Source organism: Ornithodoros turicata, unplaced genomic scaffold (genome assembly GCF_037126465.1).
Source record: "Ornithodoros turicata isolate Travis unplaced genomic scaffold, ASM3712646v1 Chromosome11, whole genome shotgun sequence".
Taxonomy (NCBI): domain Eukaryota; kingdom Metazoa; phylum Arthropoda; class Arachnida; order Ixodida; family Argasidae; genus Ornithodoros; species Ornithodoros turicata.
In genome coordinates, this window is record NW_026999295.1 from 1,345,260 (window position 1) to 1,362,010 (window position 16,751).

Genomic DNA, 16,751 nt, shown 5'->3' on the forward strand with positions numbered 1-16,751 from the left:
AGTAAGTTATGGAGAACGCAGACTGTTTGTATGAGCAAAGACACTTTCTCTGGAAACCCTGAAGTGATTTGAAAGCACTCCAAATGCACTCTCTATAATCATCCGTGCTCTCAATAGCTTATAGTTGAAGGTCCTCTTTTCCGGGTTGAGGGACAACCCAGGATAGGGTGTCATGACATTTTTCGGCAACGGGAAGGCGTCATCAGCTACTATCACGGCTGACAAAAACAGGGATGAGTTGGTGAGGTTTACGCTTATAGGCAGGCTTGCGGTGCCACTTGAAACCTGCTTTCCAAATGGCGTTCTTGCCCACACGCCACCATCACTTGCGCTTGCCATCACGTCCACCATCACTTGGCGTACCACTGTGAGCATACAATATGTTCTGCCATGCATCAACGAGCATGACAAGTATCATACTGAATGACTTCTTGTAGCTGTAGTACAGCGATCCGTTTTTCCAGGTTTCACGATTTTGACATGTTTGCCGTCCATGGCCGCCACATAGTTAGGATATTGCCACAACATATGGAAGTCCTGGGCTTTGTCCAGCCACTCCTGTTCGCTTCTTGGTAGCTGTATCAAATGTCCAAATTCGGCCAGAATTGCTTTGCATGTGTCCCATAGAATGGCATTCACTGTACCGTGGCCCATTTGGAACAGGAACGCCAACTATGCTTGGCTTTCCCCTGCAAATGATGCAACACGCATGTATAATATCCGCTAGCGCGACAGCTTCGGAACAATTATCCAATGCATAGATGGATGCCTGCAATGCAGTGAACGGAACACAAAGTAAGAATGAAAGCTGACATTTCTTTCCCTGAACGAACTTTGACTGCACACAATCGCTTGCTTGTACCTTTCCAATACAAGTATGTATAGAACTTTTACCATAATTGAAAGCTACTCTTCCATCCAAAAGGGAACTAAAGATTGAGTTTAAGAAAAGTTATTATTGCCTACCTGTAGCCAGATATCGCAACGTCATCATCAGCCGGTCACTTCCCGGCACGCTATCGCGCATATTCGTGCCCAGCTTCGAGATACGCTTCTGTAATTTGTGGAGCATAACATCAAATGTCTTCACGTCCATTCTCAAAATACTCAGATAGGCGTTTGGCACAGAGATCTGGGATGAGACAGTTTTGCATTTCATGACGCTTCTTCAATATCCATTCCTTTGCCCACATCTTGTCTGGGTGTTTCATGTGCCTGCACTCCTCTATCGCTTTCGTTGATCCATCCCCTGCTATACACAAACGAGATGCAAGTGCGAAGACAGAAAAGGACTGACCGTCGGAAAACCACCTCGTGTGAATGCTAGAGGACGAGCGGGTGTCTTCAGACGGGTGGTGACCCCGTTTTCCTTGACCACACTCTCACTCCTTCAAGACTGTCTGCCGGCAGAAAACTGACTAATATGAATACAGGGGTAAACGAAGTTGACGCTACAAGAGGATCTGGTCATGATTCTAAGAACTCGTCAAGCCGTGCACCCTTTCTGCGTCAGTGAAGCACAATGCCACTCATCGCATAGAACCAGCAGCCCCACCAGTCACTGCAAGATTCCAGTGTCTTTCAGGGGAACGCCTTGCTATAGCTCAGGGCGAGTTTGTGCATATGTTGTCACTTGGAATCATACAACCATCCGCCGGAAATTGGGTTTCGCCACTGCTGTGTTCCTGCTGTTCCTAAGAAGGAGGCAGGGTGTCTACCAAACTGCAGCCTTCAAATTCCCTGACTTTTCCAGGTTTTCACTGACTATTTCAAGCGAATTCCCTGACAAAAACAAAAGGGAACTTAGTGCCTGCTCATACGTTTTGATACCAGATCCACCATAAAACAGACCATTTATTAAGTATTAGTGAGGCTACCCTACTTTGCTGCGTCACAGCTTGTCATACTGGTGAACTGCTACTCGCAGTAACGTTGCTCCGGCATCGCCTCTCAACCACCGGTCCGCACTCGCGATTTGCCGCGCATCATCACGGCACTTGTCTGCGATTTTCCCTGACTTCAGCTGCTTTTTAGCCAAATTCCCTGACTTTTACAGTCACATCAAAATTCACTGACTATTCCCTGTTTTCCAGGTTGGTAGACACCCTGGGAGGCCAATCACTAGAAGTCATGCGGTAATTATAGAGCCCTGTATGAGAACCCAATCCCTGACCAATACCCTCTACCGCATATCGACAATATTTCTGAACTTTTAGCGGAGGCTAATACAGTTCCCACGATCACCCTAGTTAAAGCCAATCCTCACTTAATCAGATCCCCATGGAGCCTGAGCACATACCGAAGCAAGCCATCACCACTCTCTTCAGTTTGTTTGAGTATGTCAGAATGCCCCTTGGCCTGCGAACTCTGCTCAAACCTTGCAACGTTTCATCAACTGAGTAATCAGGGGACTGCACTTTGTGGTAGCCTACACTGATGACTTGCTTGTCTTCAGTTCATCTCCTGAGCAGCACCAACAGCATGTATACGCCAGCTCTTCACCAGACTCCAAAAAAACGACCTTGTTGTCAATGCCAAAAAATGCACCTCTGAAGTGGCGCAGCTCGAATTCCTCGGCCTTCATGTCCCGTCCGGAAGTATACATCCTCCGGTTCACATGATCAAAGCCATCACGGACTTTCTGAAGCCAACCACTATTTATCAGCTCTGTTGCTTCCTTGGTCTTGTCAATTGCCAGCCCTGTTTTATCGCCAATTACACAGAAATCGTTTGGCCTCTCACGGACTTGTTCTGCACGAAAATAAAGTCATCAGCAGCATATCCAGAGTGAGAGACTGCGGACGCTGCTTTTGCAGCAATTAAACTGGCGCTCACGAAAGCCGCCCTGCTCATTCATCCGCAAAACTCTACGCCCACCCGCCTCATGCTGGACAACTCAAGTTCTGCTGTCGGTGCAGTGCTGCAACAATGTATCACTGACACATGACATCAGTGGCATTCTTCTCCACACACACTCCCTTTGCGTTACTCGCCATACGGGCTGTCGTAAGGTACGATCTCCAACGTGCATGAGCAGAGTTCATTTATGGTTCTCCACTGCCTCTCCCTGGAGATTTCCTCACCTCAACAATCTCACAGTGACGTTCACGACCTAAAGGATTTATTTCAGCGTGTCACTTCAGTTCGACCTCACATGCCGAAATGGCGCATAGTTTTCGCCAGCCAAGACCAAACCACTGCGACTCGTGCTTTCATCAGAGCCGACCATGTGAAACCCTCGCTGACACCACTCTACTCCAGTCCCTATCTGATTCTACCCCGGACACCCAAGACTGTTCGGCAAGCCCGACACTGTCTCCCTCGACAGAGTCAAGCCTCTCTACATCCCATCCTGCCTCTCGTTGTCCGCTCGTCTCACTCTCGACCACGTCTTTACACGTCACCCAACTCTCACCAAGCATGCCACTTGGTCCTCTTCGACCGTTTCTTTCTAGTACGGTCTGGAGGGTCACCACTGTAGCGCCCTCAGTGACAAGAGCTACAAGATGACGAGGAAACGAACAAGTGTGCCTCGGTTGATTCCTGGCAGCCGTTCAGCACAGACCTGCATTCTTTCTGGCTCGATCTACAGATACACCGCTTTCCGTGGTGTATTGGGCGCTTCATGACTGCATTACGTGGAGTGGAATTGTGCTGTCTGTTATATGTGTTGTGTGCATTGATGAACCCTACTCTGGTTTATGATTCATCATCGGAGCTCCGAGCACTGACTTCATAACTCTTCAATCTATGCTGCACAGTTCCACGCGATGAGGAACCCCCAAGGTTGAACTTCTGGACAATCCCTAACCGCAAGTTCCAATTGCTTTAACCGTAAGTGCAATTTGTTATGACCTCAAGTTCCATTTGTTCCGCTTTACTGTTCACCTGCCGAGTTTGTTGCAATGTTTTATGTTTCCGCATAACTGGTAGAGTGCTACAAGTGTGCCACTGGATTGTTCAATGATCGGGTGACCGGCAAGTCCCGTATTTAGGCTATGCAAGTTTCAAGCACGAAAGCTTGCAAAACGTTTGACTGTTATTAAATAAATGCAGGTGCTTCTACCATTTAATGCTGTTTCTAAATCGCCCATGGCACATTAAATCAACTTTCTTAAAAAAAGAAAAAAGCATTTCGTGCAGTACATTTCACTTGTCGGCGATATATTTTGAGCAACGATCAAAGCGCTGATGACATGTCATCAGGCACAGTTTGTGCGCATGTTTTGTCATCAAAACCTGTCACACCGTAGGGATTTTGTCTGCATGCATTTGTCACTGTCTCTCAGAGTAGTATGACATCAGCGTCTGGCAAATCAAAGTATGCTGGCAGTGTTTGTCTTCAGTCAGTGTGTTGGTGTCGCTGTTGTGTCTCTGTGAAAAATTTGGGTTAAAATTTTCCCCCACATATTGAACACACTTTGTCTGTGGTGCTATATTTTTGGGCAAAAAAATGTACACCTTATACCCGAGTATTGCGTTTGTAGTTCTCTTCACCCGTACCCTTTTCTCTTGTACCATGTGACTTGGTTTTTTGATATATGCTTCACCACTTGTAACAGGTCCTCAAACCTGAAGAAGTGCAGCTTACTGCACGAAAGTCGTGTTTTTTATGTATATAGTAAACAGTTGATGCTCTTAACCGTCTTTGTTATTTTTGATTCTGCATCGCTGGAAACTTGTACCTTGTTTTTCCTTCATGTTCTACGATAAGTGCAGAAGCATTGGAACGTTGCATCAAAGACTCCCTTGCTTAATTTCAGAAATAAAGAGACACAGAAAAACGTAACGGACAACAGCTTTCCATTTGCGATTATTTTCTGTTTGCTTAAATGTTCTTTTGTGACGTCTCTCTACCATTGAGGGCATGCAGTTGGCGTGAGAGGGAAAAGCGAACGAGGTCCCGAAACTTGAAATGCCATTTGCTGTCACCATGTGGCAATGAACGAATGTCATTCACTGGGAATGACATTCAATTTGCCATGCGATAGGGGGTGTAGCTCGCTAGCTGAAGGGGCTCATATACAAGGGGTACCCCTGAAACCAATATTTTAAAATGAAGTTCAAATGTAGCAGATTCTTCTGAACAATAACAATTACCTGAGAAAATCCAAGCTGTAGCAAGCGTAACAATTTTTTAAATTAGCACATTTAAATGGTTCCAGTTTGAAGCCAAATGTTTCAAGTACTTGACATTCAAAACAAGATTCAAATTCTGGAAATCTGGGTGAAAAACAAATGATAGCAGGGCAGTTCAGAGTAATGTAAATAAAATGTAATGTAAATATGTTTTTCTACCAGCTGTGTTGTAGGTAAGCAGGGTATGATTGTATAGATGTTTCACCTGGACGGTTGTCTGTGATAAGGTCTTCGATGCTTTCATGTATCCACGTGTCTGGTGGAACAGAAGAGCTGCTGCATTGGGGCTCTTCCTTGATGCTGATGAAACCACTTGAACTTATTTCCGCTTCTAAAGGGATCACCAAAAAAGCAAAGCAGCCTTGAGTATGCTGTTAATACAGACTACAACACAGATGGGAGCCAACAATATACTGAAGACTATTCTAGCAAGCACTCTGCATGATATGACATGCTGGAGTGCCATATGTGTTGGTGGAATAGTGTTAATGCTGGCACACAGGACTATGGTAAACAACATTAATTCTTCAGAGGTACTATTGCCCTTGAACTGCAGGTTATTTTGGAAAACATAAAGTGAGCAGAACACAGAGGATATAAATAGGGCATAATAGTTTTAGGAATCAGCAAAACCCTTGGCTGTCCTCGGCACCTGTCCTGTCCTCTTCTGTGTATTCGTTTCCTGTATACACTACCAATACAAGCAGTTGAGAATACTATGCACTGTACATTCAGTATGACCGTTCCGCACATCATGTTCATCTAAAACGTGAGAACGACCTTTATTTTTGTTTCTTCACCTGAAAATCTGTTTTTCCACCAAACACATGTAGTGCCAGATATTACCCTGTTTCAGTGTTCCTGAAATAACACCCAATTCCTATCCTGTAATTTCAAAAACATAAAATATGAAAATACTAGGCCCCAGATATAAAGGATCTGAAGGCAATAATGTAGAGGTTTGAATACATCGAGCAGTGCGCAGCAATGCAGGTAAATTAGAAGTAAGTAGAAAAGGAAGCTGGAGAAGAGTGGTAAGGGGCATATTTGTGGAATGCCCCTAGTGTTCTCCATGTGGTTAGTAATGGTTAGTTATGCACTTACAGGTTAGTCATCAGAATTCTCTATACCATACAAGATATGTCATGACTGGAAATGAGTTCAACTGCCAGTATAGGTATTTATCATCAAATAATGAGGTCTGCAAAAAGGTTAACAGGCTGCTTTGGACATATTGTTCATTTTGCCTTCTCATTGTCCAGCAAAGCGACTGTATATCCTCAAGAGACATATTTTCTACGCAGTGTAAAAAGCACCAGTGGCACAACATCGAAACTCAGTCAGTGATGCATGGAGTGCTTTGAGACTGTGTAAAGCATTCTCAAGCTGCAATTTCTTTCTGTGACACATTCAATCCCCTACGATGCACAACTGTAAGGAAATGAAGTCTGTAAGGACCCTTGGTGTATTTAAAAATCAATATTCCACAATTTTCTACACTTGAAGAGTTAATGCTGTTTTGATAATAATAATAATAATTGGGTGTTTACGTCGCGAGACAACTGAGATCATGAGCGACGCCACAGCGGTCGGTCTGTGGATTGCTTTTGCCCACCTGAGGGTTCTTTAACGTGCGATGAAAGATCATCACACGGCACCCGGTATTTAACGTCCCTCGCGGAAGACGGCGTGTCTAAGCAACTTGTACCCTGCCACCAAGTTGCTGGCGTCCTCGGCCGAGTTCGAACCCGCGATCTCGGGATCAGAAGGCGAACACGCTACCGACTGAGCCACCGAGGCCGGTTAAATAATGCTGTTTTGGAATTAACCAAATTTCTCAAACAATAGAAGTGCATGTCATGGTGAATATTGTATGACAGATGCAGAAACAATAGCCTAACATGGTCAATGATGCTATACAAAGGTAACCAAACTTGCATACACACAAGGCTTAGCAGGGAGCATAGGCTTCACAGATAGTACAACATACAGTTTTCACGCCACGTTTCACCACGTATCAGCACAAGTGACTTTAGTGGGCGAGATGTCAGTCAATGCGAGCGAGGAAGAAAGAACGCCCCAGAATATATCATGGAAAAAATGTGAAGAGCATCTGAACAATACTGAAGAAAATTGTAGAATATTATTATGGCATTACAAAATGCAAATGAGTGTGCTCAAAGCAGTACTGCTAGCATACGACACAAGCAGACACGCAGCGGAAGAAAAAATATTCTGTGGTCAGTGAACATAATCTTGCTGAGATGCAGAGCCACATGAGGAGGCGTGACAGAAGACTCAGATGATCGCGTGCAGTCAAATTGAACTCTGACTTTTGTGTTTGCACTATTATCTATGCAGACATTTCCCGCAATAAAGTTGCTTGTTCGTGTAGTACCCGTATAATTAAGAAAAGTCACTTATTATGATATACTTCAGCATCTAAGACCTGCTGCAATGTATTCTTAACATCCGAACACTCCTTCTCATTAATTTCCATTTCCGTACATTACCTGGTACATGATGTTGGAGAGCCTTGTACATTATCCAGTGTTGCCCAACCTCTCCCATCTGAAGCAAAGTGCCTCTTGTTCGACGTATGTTACAACCAGCACATGGCTACACACTTTTGATGCTGCTACTCCATAGTACACGGCACGCGCATATAAGTTTTAAAACGTTTATACGAGGGGTGTTCAAGTCAAACCGGGACTTTTTATTTTTCGCAAAAGTAAAATGAACTTACAGGTGAGAAATTAGTTTTATTTTTCAACGTAACTGCACTAATGCACCTGTCCCAGCGTATCACGAGGGCTTGGATACCAGCAGCGTAGAAATCCTTACCAGCGCGTAGCAGCCATGATCGGACCGCATTCTTGACCTCGTCGTCGTAGCTGACGGCTGCCCCCAGGGAACGCCTTCACTGGCCCGAAGAGATGGAAATCGGTGGGGGCGAGGTCTGGACTGTAAGGGGGATATGGCAGCAACTCCCAGCCAAGTTCCTGTAAGGTGCGTATCGTGAGATGTGCGGTATGCGGGCGTGCGTTGTCCTGTAGGAGGAGGACTCCTTTGGTGATGAGGCCCGGCCACTTTTGCTTCAGCACCTTATGCACATCCCTGAGAAGCTGACAGTAATGTGCACTATTGATGGTTGTACCACTGGGCAGAAAATCAACATGAACGCCAGCCTTGTCCCAGAAAACCGTGGCCATGGCCTTACCCGCGGGTGCTTCGGAACTTCTTGGGAGCTGGCGAGCCCGGATGCTTCCACTGTTTTGGTGCGCGTTTAGACACAGGAGTTAAATGGTGCACCCACGTTTCATCGCACGTGATGATCCCATCAAGGAACGGCTGTCCTTCAGTGTCGAAACGGTACCTTAGCTCTTGGGAGATTTCCAGTCTTCTCTGCAGGTCAAACACGGACAGCTGCCTCGGGACCCAACGGGCACTAACTTTCCAAAACTGGAGGTGTTCATGAATGATAGTGTTCAACATTCCCACAGAAAGCTCCATCTTTTGAGCCAGTTTGTGTTATCCGTCGGTCCTTGAGGATGAGGACCACAAGTTGGATGTTCTCAGGAACTCACTGGGCTCTGAGCCCACCCGGCCGGGATCGACCTGCACTGATGTACGGCCGTCTCGGAACCGTTTGCACCACTCAAACACTTTGCTGCGGCTAAGTGTATCATGGCCATACTGAGTCTGAAGTCTCCTGTGAATTTCAGATAACTTTATGACTTCAATCACGAGAAACTTCATGACAAACTTCGCTGTTCGATGTGCGCGCTGACCTCGTTGTCAGCAATCTTGTCCAGCACATGTCTTCTGTTTCAAGCAAAGTTTGGACCACCACGTGGTGAACACGGAGGCCTATCACGTGTGAAAATGACGAAAAAGAGGTAGCGCGAGCCATTTGTACACTCAGGAGACAGAAAGTCCCGGTTTGACTTGAACACCCCTCGTAGTTTCGTGCATTGTGTTCTGAAGAAAACATCAGGTCAGAAAATGTGCTCTGAAATTTCTTGAGTCCTCCATGATGCTGCCGAGACAAGCTGCAGCGAAAGCAGAAGACCATAGATTTCAATGCAGACGACATTTTTGATGTCACTACTCTTAGTTACCCCCGTCTGATAGGGAGTAGAGTGAGTCAATCTCGGGTAGCTACTCCCGAGTAGACGACCCGCTTTTGGAACGGGGGTTGTGAAGTCATTGAGTTGATTTTGGAACGTGGAGACTACTCTTGGGTCAACCCAAGTAAGTTCTGGAACGCAGCCCATCAACTACAGGTGTATCATCTCAGTGTAAATGGCTGCATTTGTGTGATACTTCACATGGTCAGTGACAATGCTTTTGTTTGTGCACGCCGTGCTTTTGTGTATGGTGCTTACTACTTCGTAATCATCTCTAGGTTGTCCAGGGCCTGGAGGGTAGTTCAGAGCGCTTTGGGAATCTCATCATATCACTTTAGGTTTGTCCATACACTGTTACAACAAGAGACAGATAGAGCAAAGGCATATGTCAAAGCAGTGTGTGTGCTTCACAACTATCTGCGTAATGCACAAGGTCAAGTCGTGGCATTTGCATCAAGTGAAACAGACACACATCTTCCTGACCTGCTCCCCAGCAGAAGTCATTCTTCGGCAGGAGCTACATATTACCAAAGAGGGTTAAAAATTGGGCGGTTCGGTAGATCATGATTAAAAGCGCGAAAAGGCAGGAACAACAGGGCATTGTAAGAACACGGGATCAGGGAGACCAGTTGGAGGAGTGGCAACCTTGAGAAGAAAGGCCGAGCGAATATCAGGAAGATCAGGGTATAAGCGGATTTTAAAGAGTTTCAAGTTTTTTAAAGAGTTTTAAGTTTCTTGGTTCGCCAGTGAGTGCAATGTGTCTACCGACTGAGCCACCGATCCCGGTACTTAGAAAAACTAACCGATAAATCTATACGGTATAGCTCTCATAGTGAAACTTTACAACTCTACAAGCAGCACAACAAAATTCCTAGAGGACTTGCTATCAACTTCAGACCCACTTTCCCCCTCAAAAATGAACACCAAGATAAGTGGAATGAGATTCTCAACAATACCTCCACCGCGTTAACCGACGTTTTATTATCCCACTGTGATGACACTATCAGCCAATTTTCTCAGGAAGCTAAAATTCTTCGCGATAAAGTTGCTCTTGGTGACAACCATCACTCAGATTTAGCACGCTTCGCTAGGAACAGGGAAGATGCGAAGATGCTGTGCACTCCAGTAAAAGTAAAAAGCTAGCCAGAGACGAAGTTAGCCAGGATGTCCCAACTGAGTTCAAAACTACATTACGGGATGATCACCCTATAAGTATTGTCCAAATTACTAGTATGTCATCACAGGACCAGCACCCACTTTGTAATGAGAATCAAGATGCCGCCTCAACTGATCCCAGTCATCTGGAATCCCCAAGTATCATAATGTTGTTAACTTGTCATCCCATATTCTAACTGATTCCGAAATATCTTTACTCAGCCATGGACTCTCGTTTTGTCCCAGTGACAATAAATTAAACGAATATCAACTTCACATAGATTTAGATAACTTTGCCCGCCGCTTACACCTCAAAGAATACTTCCATGACAAGCCCAAGTCAGACTCGAACCCTTTCAAACAGCCATCCAGCTTTACACCAGACAGTAACCGTGATAAAGCCCTGGATATGTACGAGGGGCGTTCTAGTCATACCGGGACTTTTCATTTTTGGCAAAAGTAAAATGAACTTACAGGTGAGAAATTAGTTCTATTTTTCAACGTAATCTCCAGCTGCACTAATGCACCTGTCCCAGCGTTCCACGAGGGCTTGGATGCCAGCAGCGTAGATATCCTTACCGGCGCATAGCAGCCATGATCGGACCGCATTCTTGACTTCGTCGTCGCAGCTGAAGTGGTGGCCCCCAAGGAACACCTTTAGTGGCCCGAAGAGATGGAAATCGCTTGGGGCGAGGTCTGGACTGTAAGGAGGATGTGGCAGCAACTCCCAGCCAAGTTCCTGTAAGGTGCGTGTCGTGAGATGCGCGGTATGCGGGCGTGCATTGTCCTGTAGGAGGAGGACTCCTTTGGTGAGGGGGCCCGGCTTTCCAAAAGTGGAGGTGTTTATGAATGATAGCGTTCAACGTTCCCACAGACAGGTCCGTCTTTCGAGCCAGTTCGAGACATGTTATCCGTCGGTCCTTGAGGATCAGGCGCTCCACAAGTTGGATGTTCTCAGGAACTCTACTCGACTCTGAGCCGCCCCGATCGGGATCGTCCTGCACTGATGTACGGCCGTCTCGGAACCGTTTGCACCACTCAAATGCTTTGCTGCGGCTAAGTCTATCGTGGCCATACTGAGCCTGAAGTCTTCTGTGAATTTCAGATGACATTACGCCTTCATTCATGAGAAACTTCACGACAATTCGCTGTTCGTTGTGCGCGCTCACCTCGTTGTCGGCCATCTTGTCCAGCACGTGTCTTCTGTTTTGCAGAAACTTTGGACCACCACGTGGTGAACGCGGAGGCCTGTCGCGTGTGAAAATGACGAAAAAGAAGTAGGGCGAGCCATTTGTACACTCAGGAGACAGAAAGCCCCGGTTTGGCTTGAACACCCCTCGTATATACGCGCAGTTCAAAAGGATATTATTAACGCGTACAGTCATTCATCCAACCACAAATCAAAGCCACATTTATCGCCAGCTGAACACCGTAGCCTGTCCCACCTCCAAAAACGTAATGATTTCGGAACAGATCACACTTCAGGCTTTTTTGCAGCAGAGAGACAAGGGCAGAAGAAAGAGACAGGAAGGCTGCGTACTCACAACTAACGGAAAATTTTATTGTTGACACACTTAAATAGTTAATTTCCATGGCATAGGCATATCACAAACACGTGATCACTAGGAACATTAGGGCACGTGAAGATTAGGAATCATTGTCGAGATACACTATCTCAGCTTGTTTGAGATCAATGGACGGTGTGCTTACACATTTATCACCTGGTTTATTAATCAGGTAGGCTTCAAGGATCTCTCTATCCACTTGGTTTTGAAAAGTACCTGCTATTGTGGTGTTTTGAAATAGTGGTTCACAACCGCAGTTTTTGCAGTGAACTGGCAGATGACGAGACGGGGTGTTAGATTTTTGGGCAGCAGCGTGTTCTCTCAACCTCGTGTCTACACATCTGCCCGTTTGGCCTATATAGATTTTGCTGCATGATAAAGGGATACTGTAAACAGCCCCTTGTGTACATTCTACCCATTTATTCTTGTGTTGTATCTGATAACCTCTAATCTTCTTGTCTGTTTTGTTTATGGCAGGGCATAGCTTGAGAAGTTTATTCGGTGCCGTGATAACCACAGGGACTGCATACCATTTTCCTACTTTTTTTAAATTGTGCGTGATGCTATGGACGTAAGGTAGTTTAACAGGTCTCATCCTCGGTTTCTGCTATCTCTAACAACAAGGTCTCATGGTGCCTGCTCCTTCTCATTCTATCTAACTGCATGCAGAAGCTTTCATTGAGGGTATGCGTACATGATTTGTCCAAGGCTGCCATAAGTGAGGACATTATGCGGGAGGCTGATCACCTGTGCTGGATCTATCACCCAAGATCCAAAAAACGTATTCTTCCACATGACTCAGGCCACTCAAGGATCGTGAAAAGAGCTATCATCATGTCCGCACTTACGGCAGCCTTGGACAAATCATGTACGCATACCCTCAATGAAAGCTTCTGCTTCTGAAAGCTCTGCGCGGTATGCATACCGCATACCACGCAGTATGACTTACCAACTACCCCGTTTCTCTACGTTAGGAACAGATCACTGCACATGTTATCCGTAGCCTGAAAGACCTCAAAACGAGCAAAAAGATAAGACTCCACCCTGTACGAATATTTACTCCCTAAAGATTCCGTGCCAGGCAGATTTTACATGCTCCCCAAGATCCATAAACCTGGGAACCCAGGGCGCCCGATAGTTTCGTGCAACAGTACGGCCACTGAATACATTTCCAGGTTTGTAGACTACCTTCTCAAAGATATACCCCCGAAACTTCCATCCTACATTAAAGATACAAATCACTTCCTTGAAATATTAGGTCGCTCTCAACCTGCTTCTTCAATGAAAGATGAAAGTCAGTGAAAAGCTTAGCCAGCTGTAGGACTCGAATCCACATCTTCGTGGATTATCGGTCCAGCGCTCTACCAATTGAGCTAAGCTAACACACCTCCCCAGCGACTTCCAAGGGCGCGTCATCTGAAGGGACAAACCAGTCACTCTCTCACACTCATCCTCATTTCACTCTTACATTTTTGCCCACTCATACACACATTCATACGACTTTCTATGTTGTTCCAGCCTCAGAACATCAGTTCTCTCTTGCTCCTTCTTCAAGTTTGCTGGTCACGTTAGACGTTGCTTCCCTCTATACCCATATCCCCCACGAAGATGGCATTGCTGCAGCTCAAAAGGCGTTTTTAAAATTTCGGACAACTCATATGATCCTTCTGTTCTATCATGTCCCTTAACCTTATTCTGAAAAATAACTTTGAATTTGACGGTAAACATTACTTGCAAGTCAGTGGCACGGCTATGGGCACTAAGATGGCACCAAATTATGCAACATTTTTATGGGAGATCTGGAGGAGGCATAACGCGAGAAAAAGTCGATGTTGTACAAACGTTTTCTCGACGATATCCTCATTGTTCGGCCATATTCAGAGGACGACATAAATATATTCATTAGCGATTCCAATCAAGCACATCCAGCTAACAAATTCGCCCATTCTTACTCTGCCCTAACTGTTAACTTCCTGGATGTCCAAGTAAAGTTAACTGACGGGGTCCTAACTACGGACCTGTTCCGTAAACTATAGATTCCCAGCAGTACCTAGCTTTCAATAGTTGCCATCCGCGGCACACTAAACTTGCTATCCCCTACAGTCATGCACTTCGTTATAGACGCATCTGTTCCAGAGACAGTGATCTAGACAGAAATTTGAACGAACTTAAACAAACATTCATCAGTCACCAATTCCCACCCAATTTAGTTGAGGACGCAAGAAGGAATTAGCAGGAATAAGGAAATAGCAATAAGGAAGGGTTGCAGGGCAGATCATAAAGCTCCGTTCCAAAACCACAACCGCAAATCAAACAGCGGTTCTGTTAACATCATTTTAACATTCAATAATAATGTTTCAAACATCAACAGTATACTTAATCGCCACCAAAGTATTCTTCTTCAGTCAGAACGCATTGGGCAAATCTTTCCGGAACCCCCACATCTATGATAATCTAGTCAGCTCCAAAGTCAACCGACCAGCAAGTCCGACAGCAGGCTTCCATCCGTGCAACGGCCGCAGATGCCAAATAGGTAGACTAATGCAAAGTGCCCATGTGCTTAAGAGCACAAATCCTAGTTTTTTCGTGAAAATTCACGGTGACTTAAACTGTAATTCATCCAACGTCATTCTTGCCATTCAGTGCAACGCATGTCAAGCACAATACGTAGGTCAAACCAAAACATATTTTCGGATCAGGTTCAACAACCACCGGTCGGACGTTAATAAAAAGCCAAATCTTCCTGTTTCTCGTCATTTCAACCAGCCTCGTCATTCAATAAATGACGTCGCCCATTTTATTCTTCAATCAAACTTTAGCTCCGATAGACGCAGGGAACAACGCGAGTCTTACCTCATTTACAAATTCCAATCAATCATTAACGAAGATCCCGGTGTACTTTCAACAGTAAGGAATGTGGTCGCCTAGATGGGATATACTTTCCCACTTTTTTTTCCTTTTTTTTTTCCTTTTCAGCTATGACCTCAGTACAGCTCACCCTGAGCTGGCTCCCCAAGAAAGATGACATCAACCCCCGGACTTGACCTTGCGGAATGTTTCAGAATATGACTCACGGACAACTGCCACACGTGGCATACTTGCACCGATTGTGACGTCACTCACGGAACCTATTTAAGCAATATGCAACCTTTGTACATCTTCTGTCCTGACGAAGCCACTCTCGAAACGTCGACCATTCTTTTTTTAAATATATGTGTTAAATTACCCAAACATTTGCTATACGTGCAGACAAAGAGCTCCGGCTATATTTTTTTTCCCATATATATATATATATAAAAGGAAAAAAATAGCCAGAGCTCTTTGGCTGCACGTATAGCATATGTTTGTAACTCAAACGTCGCCACGCCAGTACTGGACAGGTGTTTCGGCCTTGTTGGGCCTCATCAACAGTACGCAGGCAGGCAACGTTTGAGTGGATGGCGTCAGAAGGTCACGTAACACGTGATTCCTCCCGTCAGGGTGAGATAACTCACTCACTGAAAGCCCAGTGCAAAGCCAGTGAAGTATAAAAGGAAAAAAATAGCCAGAGCTCTTTGGCTGCACGTATAGCATATGTTTGTAACTCAAACGTCGCCACGCCAGTACTGGACAGCTGTTTCGGCCTTGTTGGGCCTCATCAACAGTACGCAGGCAGGCAACGTTTGAGTGGATGGCGTCACTGACGCCATCCACTCAAACGTTGCCTGCCTGCGTACTGTTGATGAGGCCCAACAAGGCCGAAACAGCTGTCCAGTACTGGCGTGGCGACGTTTGAGTTACAAACATATATATATATATATATATATATATATATATATATAAGTTGAAATAAACGAATGCGGTTGACCACGAAAAATAAAGGTATTCAATAAAGATCAGAAGTGGAGACGGTGCTTCTACAGGATAAGGAATAAAAGGGGGACTTTATTAAAAACTAAGATGGGGGATTCGACGTTTCGACAGCAGCGCTGTCTTCAACAGGAATGGGATACTATGGTGACGCAAGACAATTGCAAAGAATGAGAGGGGAATATGTACAAGGAGAGAGGGCAGCACACGTGCTTTGTCAAACAAAGGTAAAGGGGTACAATGAATCATAGGCAGTCAAGTTCTTCGCCGGAGGGCAATGATTTCCTGGGGTGACCAACCGGGGAGTCTGAAAGAGATACAAAAGAGTGTATGTATTCTGAGAGAATTAGGAATTTAGGTTGCGAACTGTTGAGAGGACGCCGGGGTCCTCGTTGATCTGGCTTTTAAATTTGTAGATCAGGAACGATTCTCTTTGTTCTCTATGGCGTTGGGATGGAAAACCCGATTGCAGAACGAAAATGGCTATGTCGTTAATTGAGTGGCCGGGTTTACTAAAATGTCGAGACACTGGCAGATTAGGTTTCTTTGATACGTCGGACCTGTGGTTGTTGAATCGGATTCGGAAGGATGTAGCTGTTTGACCGATATATTGGGCCTTGCACTCATTACATTGAATGAGATAAAGGACGTTAGAAGAGTTGCAGTTAAATAGACCATTAATTTTTGTGCGATAGTTAGAATTTGTGCTTTCTACTCTGGTAGCAGTTTGCATTAATTTACAGATCTGGCATCTGCGTCCGTTGCATGGTTGACAACCGTTGTGTTCCGAGGACTTGTTTAACTTGGCGTTCACAAGTCTGTCTTGGATGTTCCTTGCTCGACGATAAGTAACGCGGGGTGGTTCCGGAAACACCTGACTCATGCGATCAGATTGGGTGAGGATTGCATAGTG

At 45.2% G+C, this 16,751-nt stretch overlaps 1 protein-coding gene across 8 annotated transcripts in view; it reads right to left on the reverse strand.

Moving 5' to 3' along the window:
• LOC135371405 (piggyBac transposable element-derived protein 3-like) overlaps window positions 1-16,751 on the reverse strand; it is a 140,239-nt gene that overhangs the window by 52,085 nt on the left and 71,403 nt on the right. For all 8 annotated transcript variants that reach the window (XM_064605467.1, XM_064605464.1, XM_064605465.1 and 5 more), the window contains one exon: window positions 5,345-5,470. In XM_064605467.1, coding sequence (XP_064461537.1) covers window positions 5,345-5,470 — 126 coding nt within the window. The remainder of the gene's footprint in view (window positions 1-5,344; window positions 5,471-16,751) is intronic.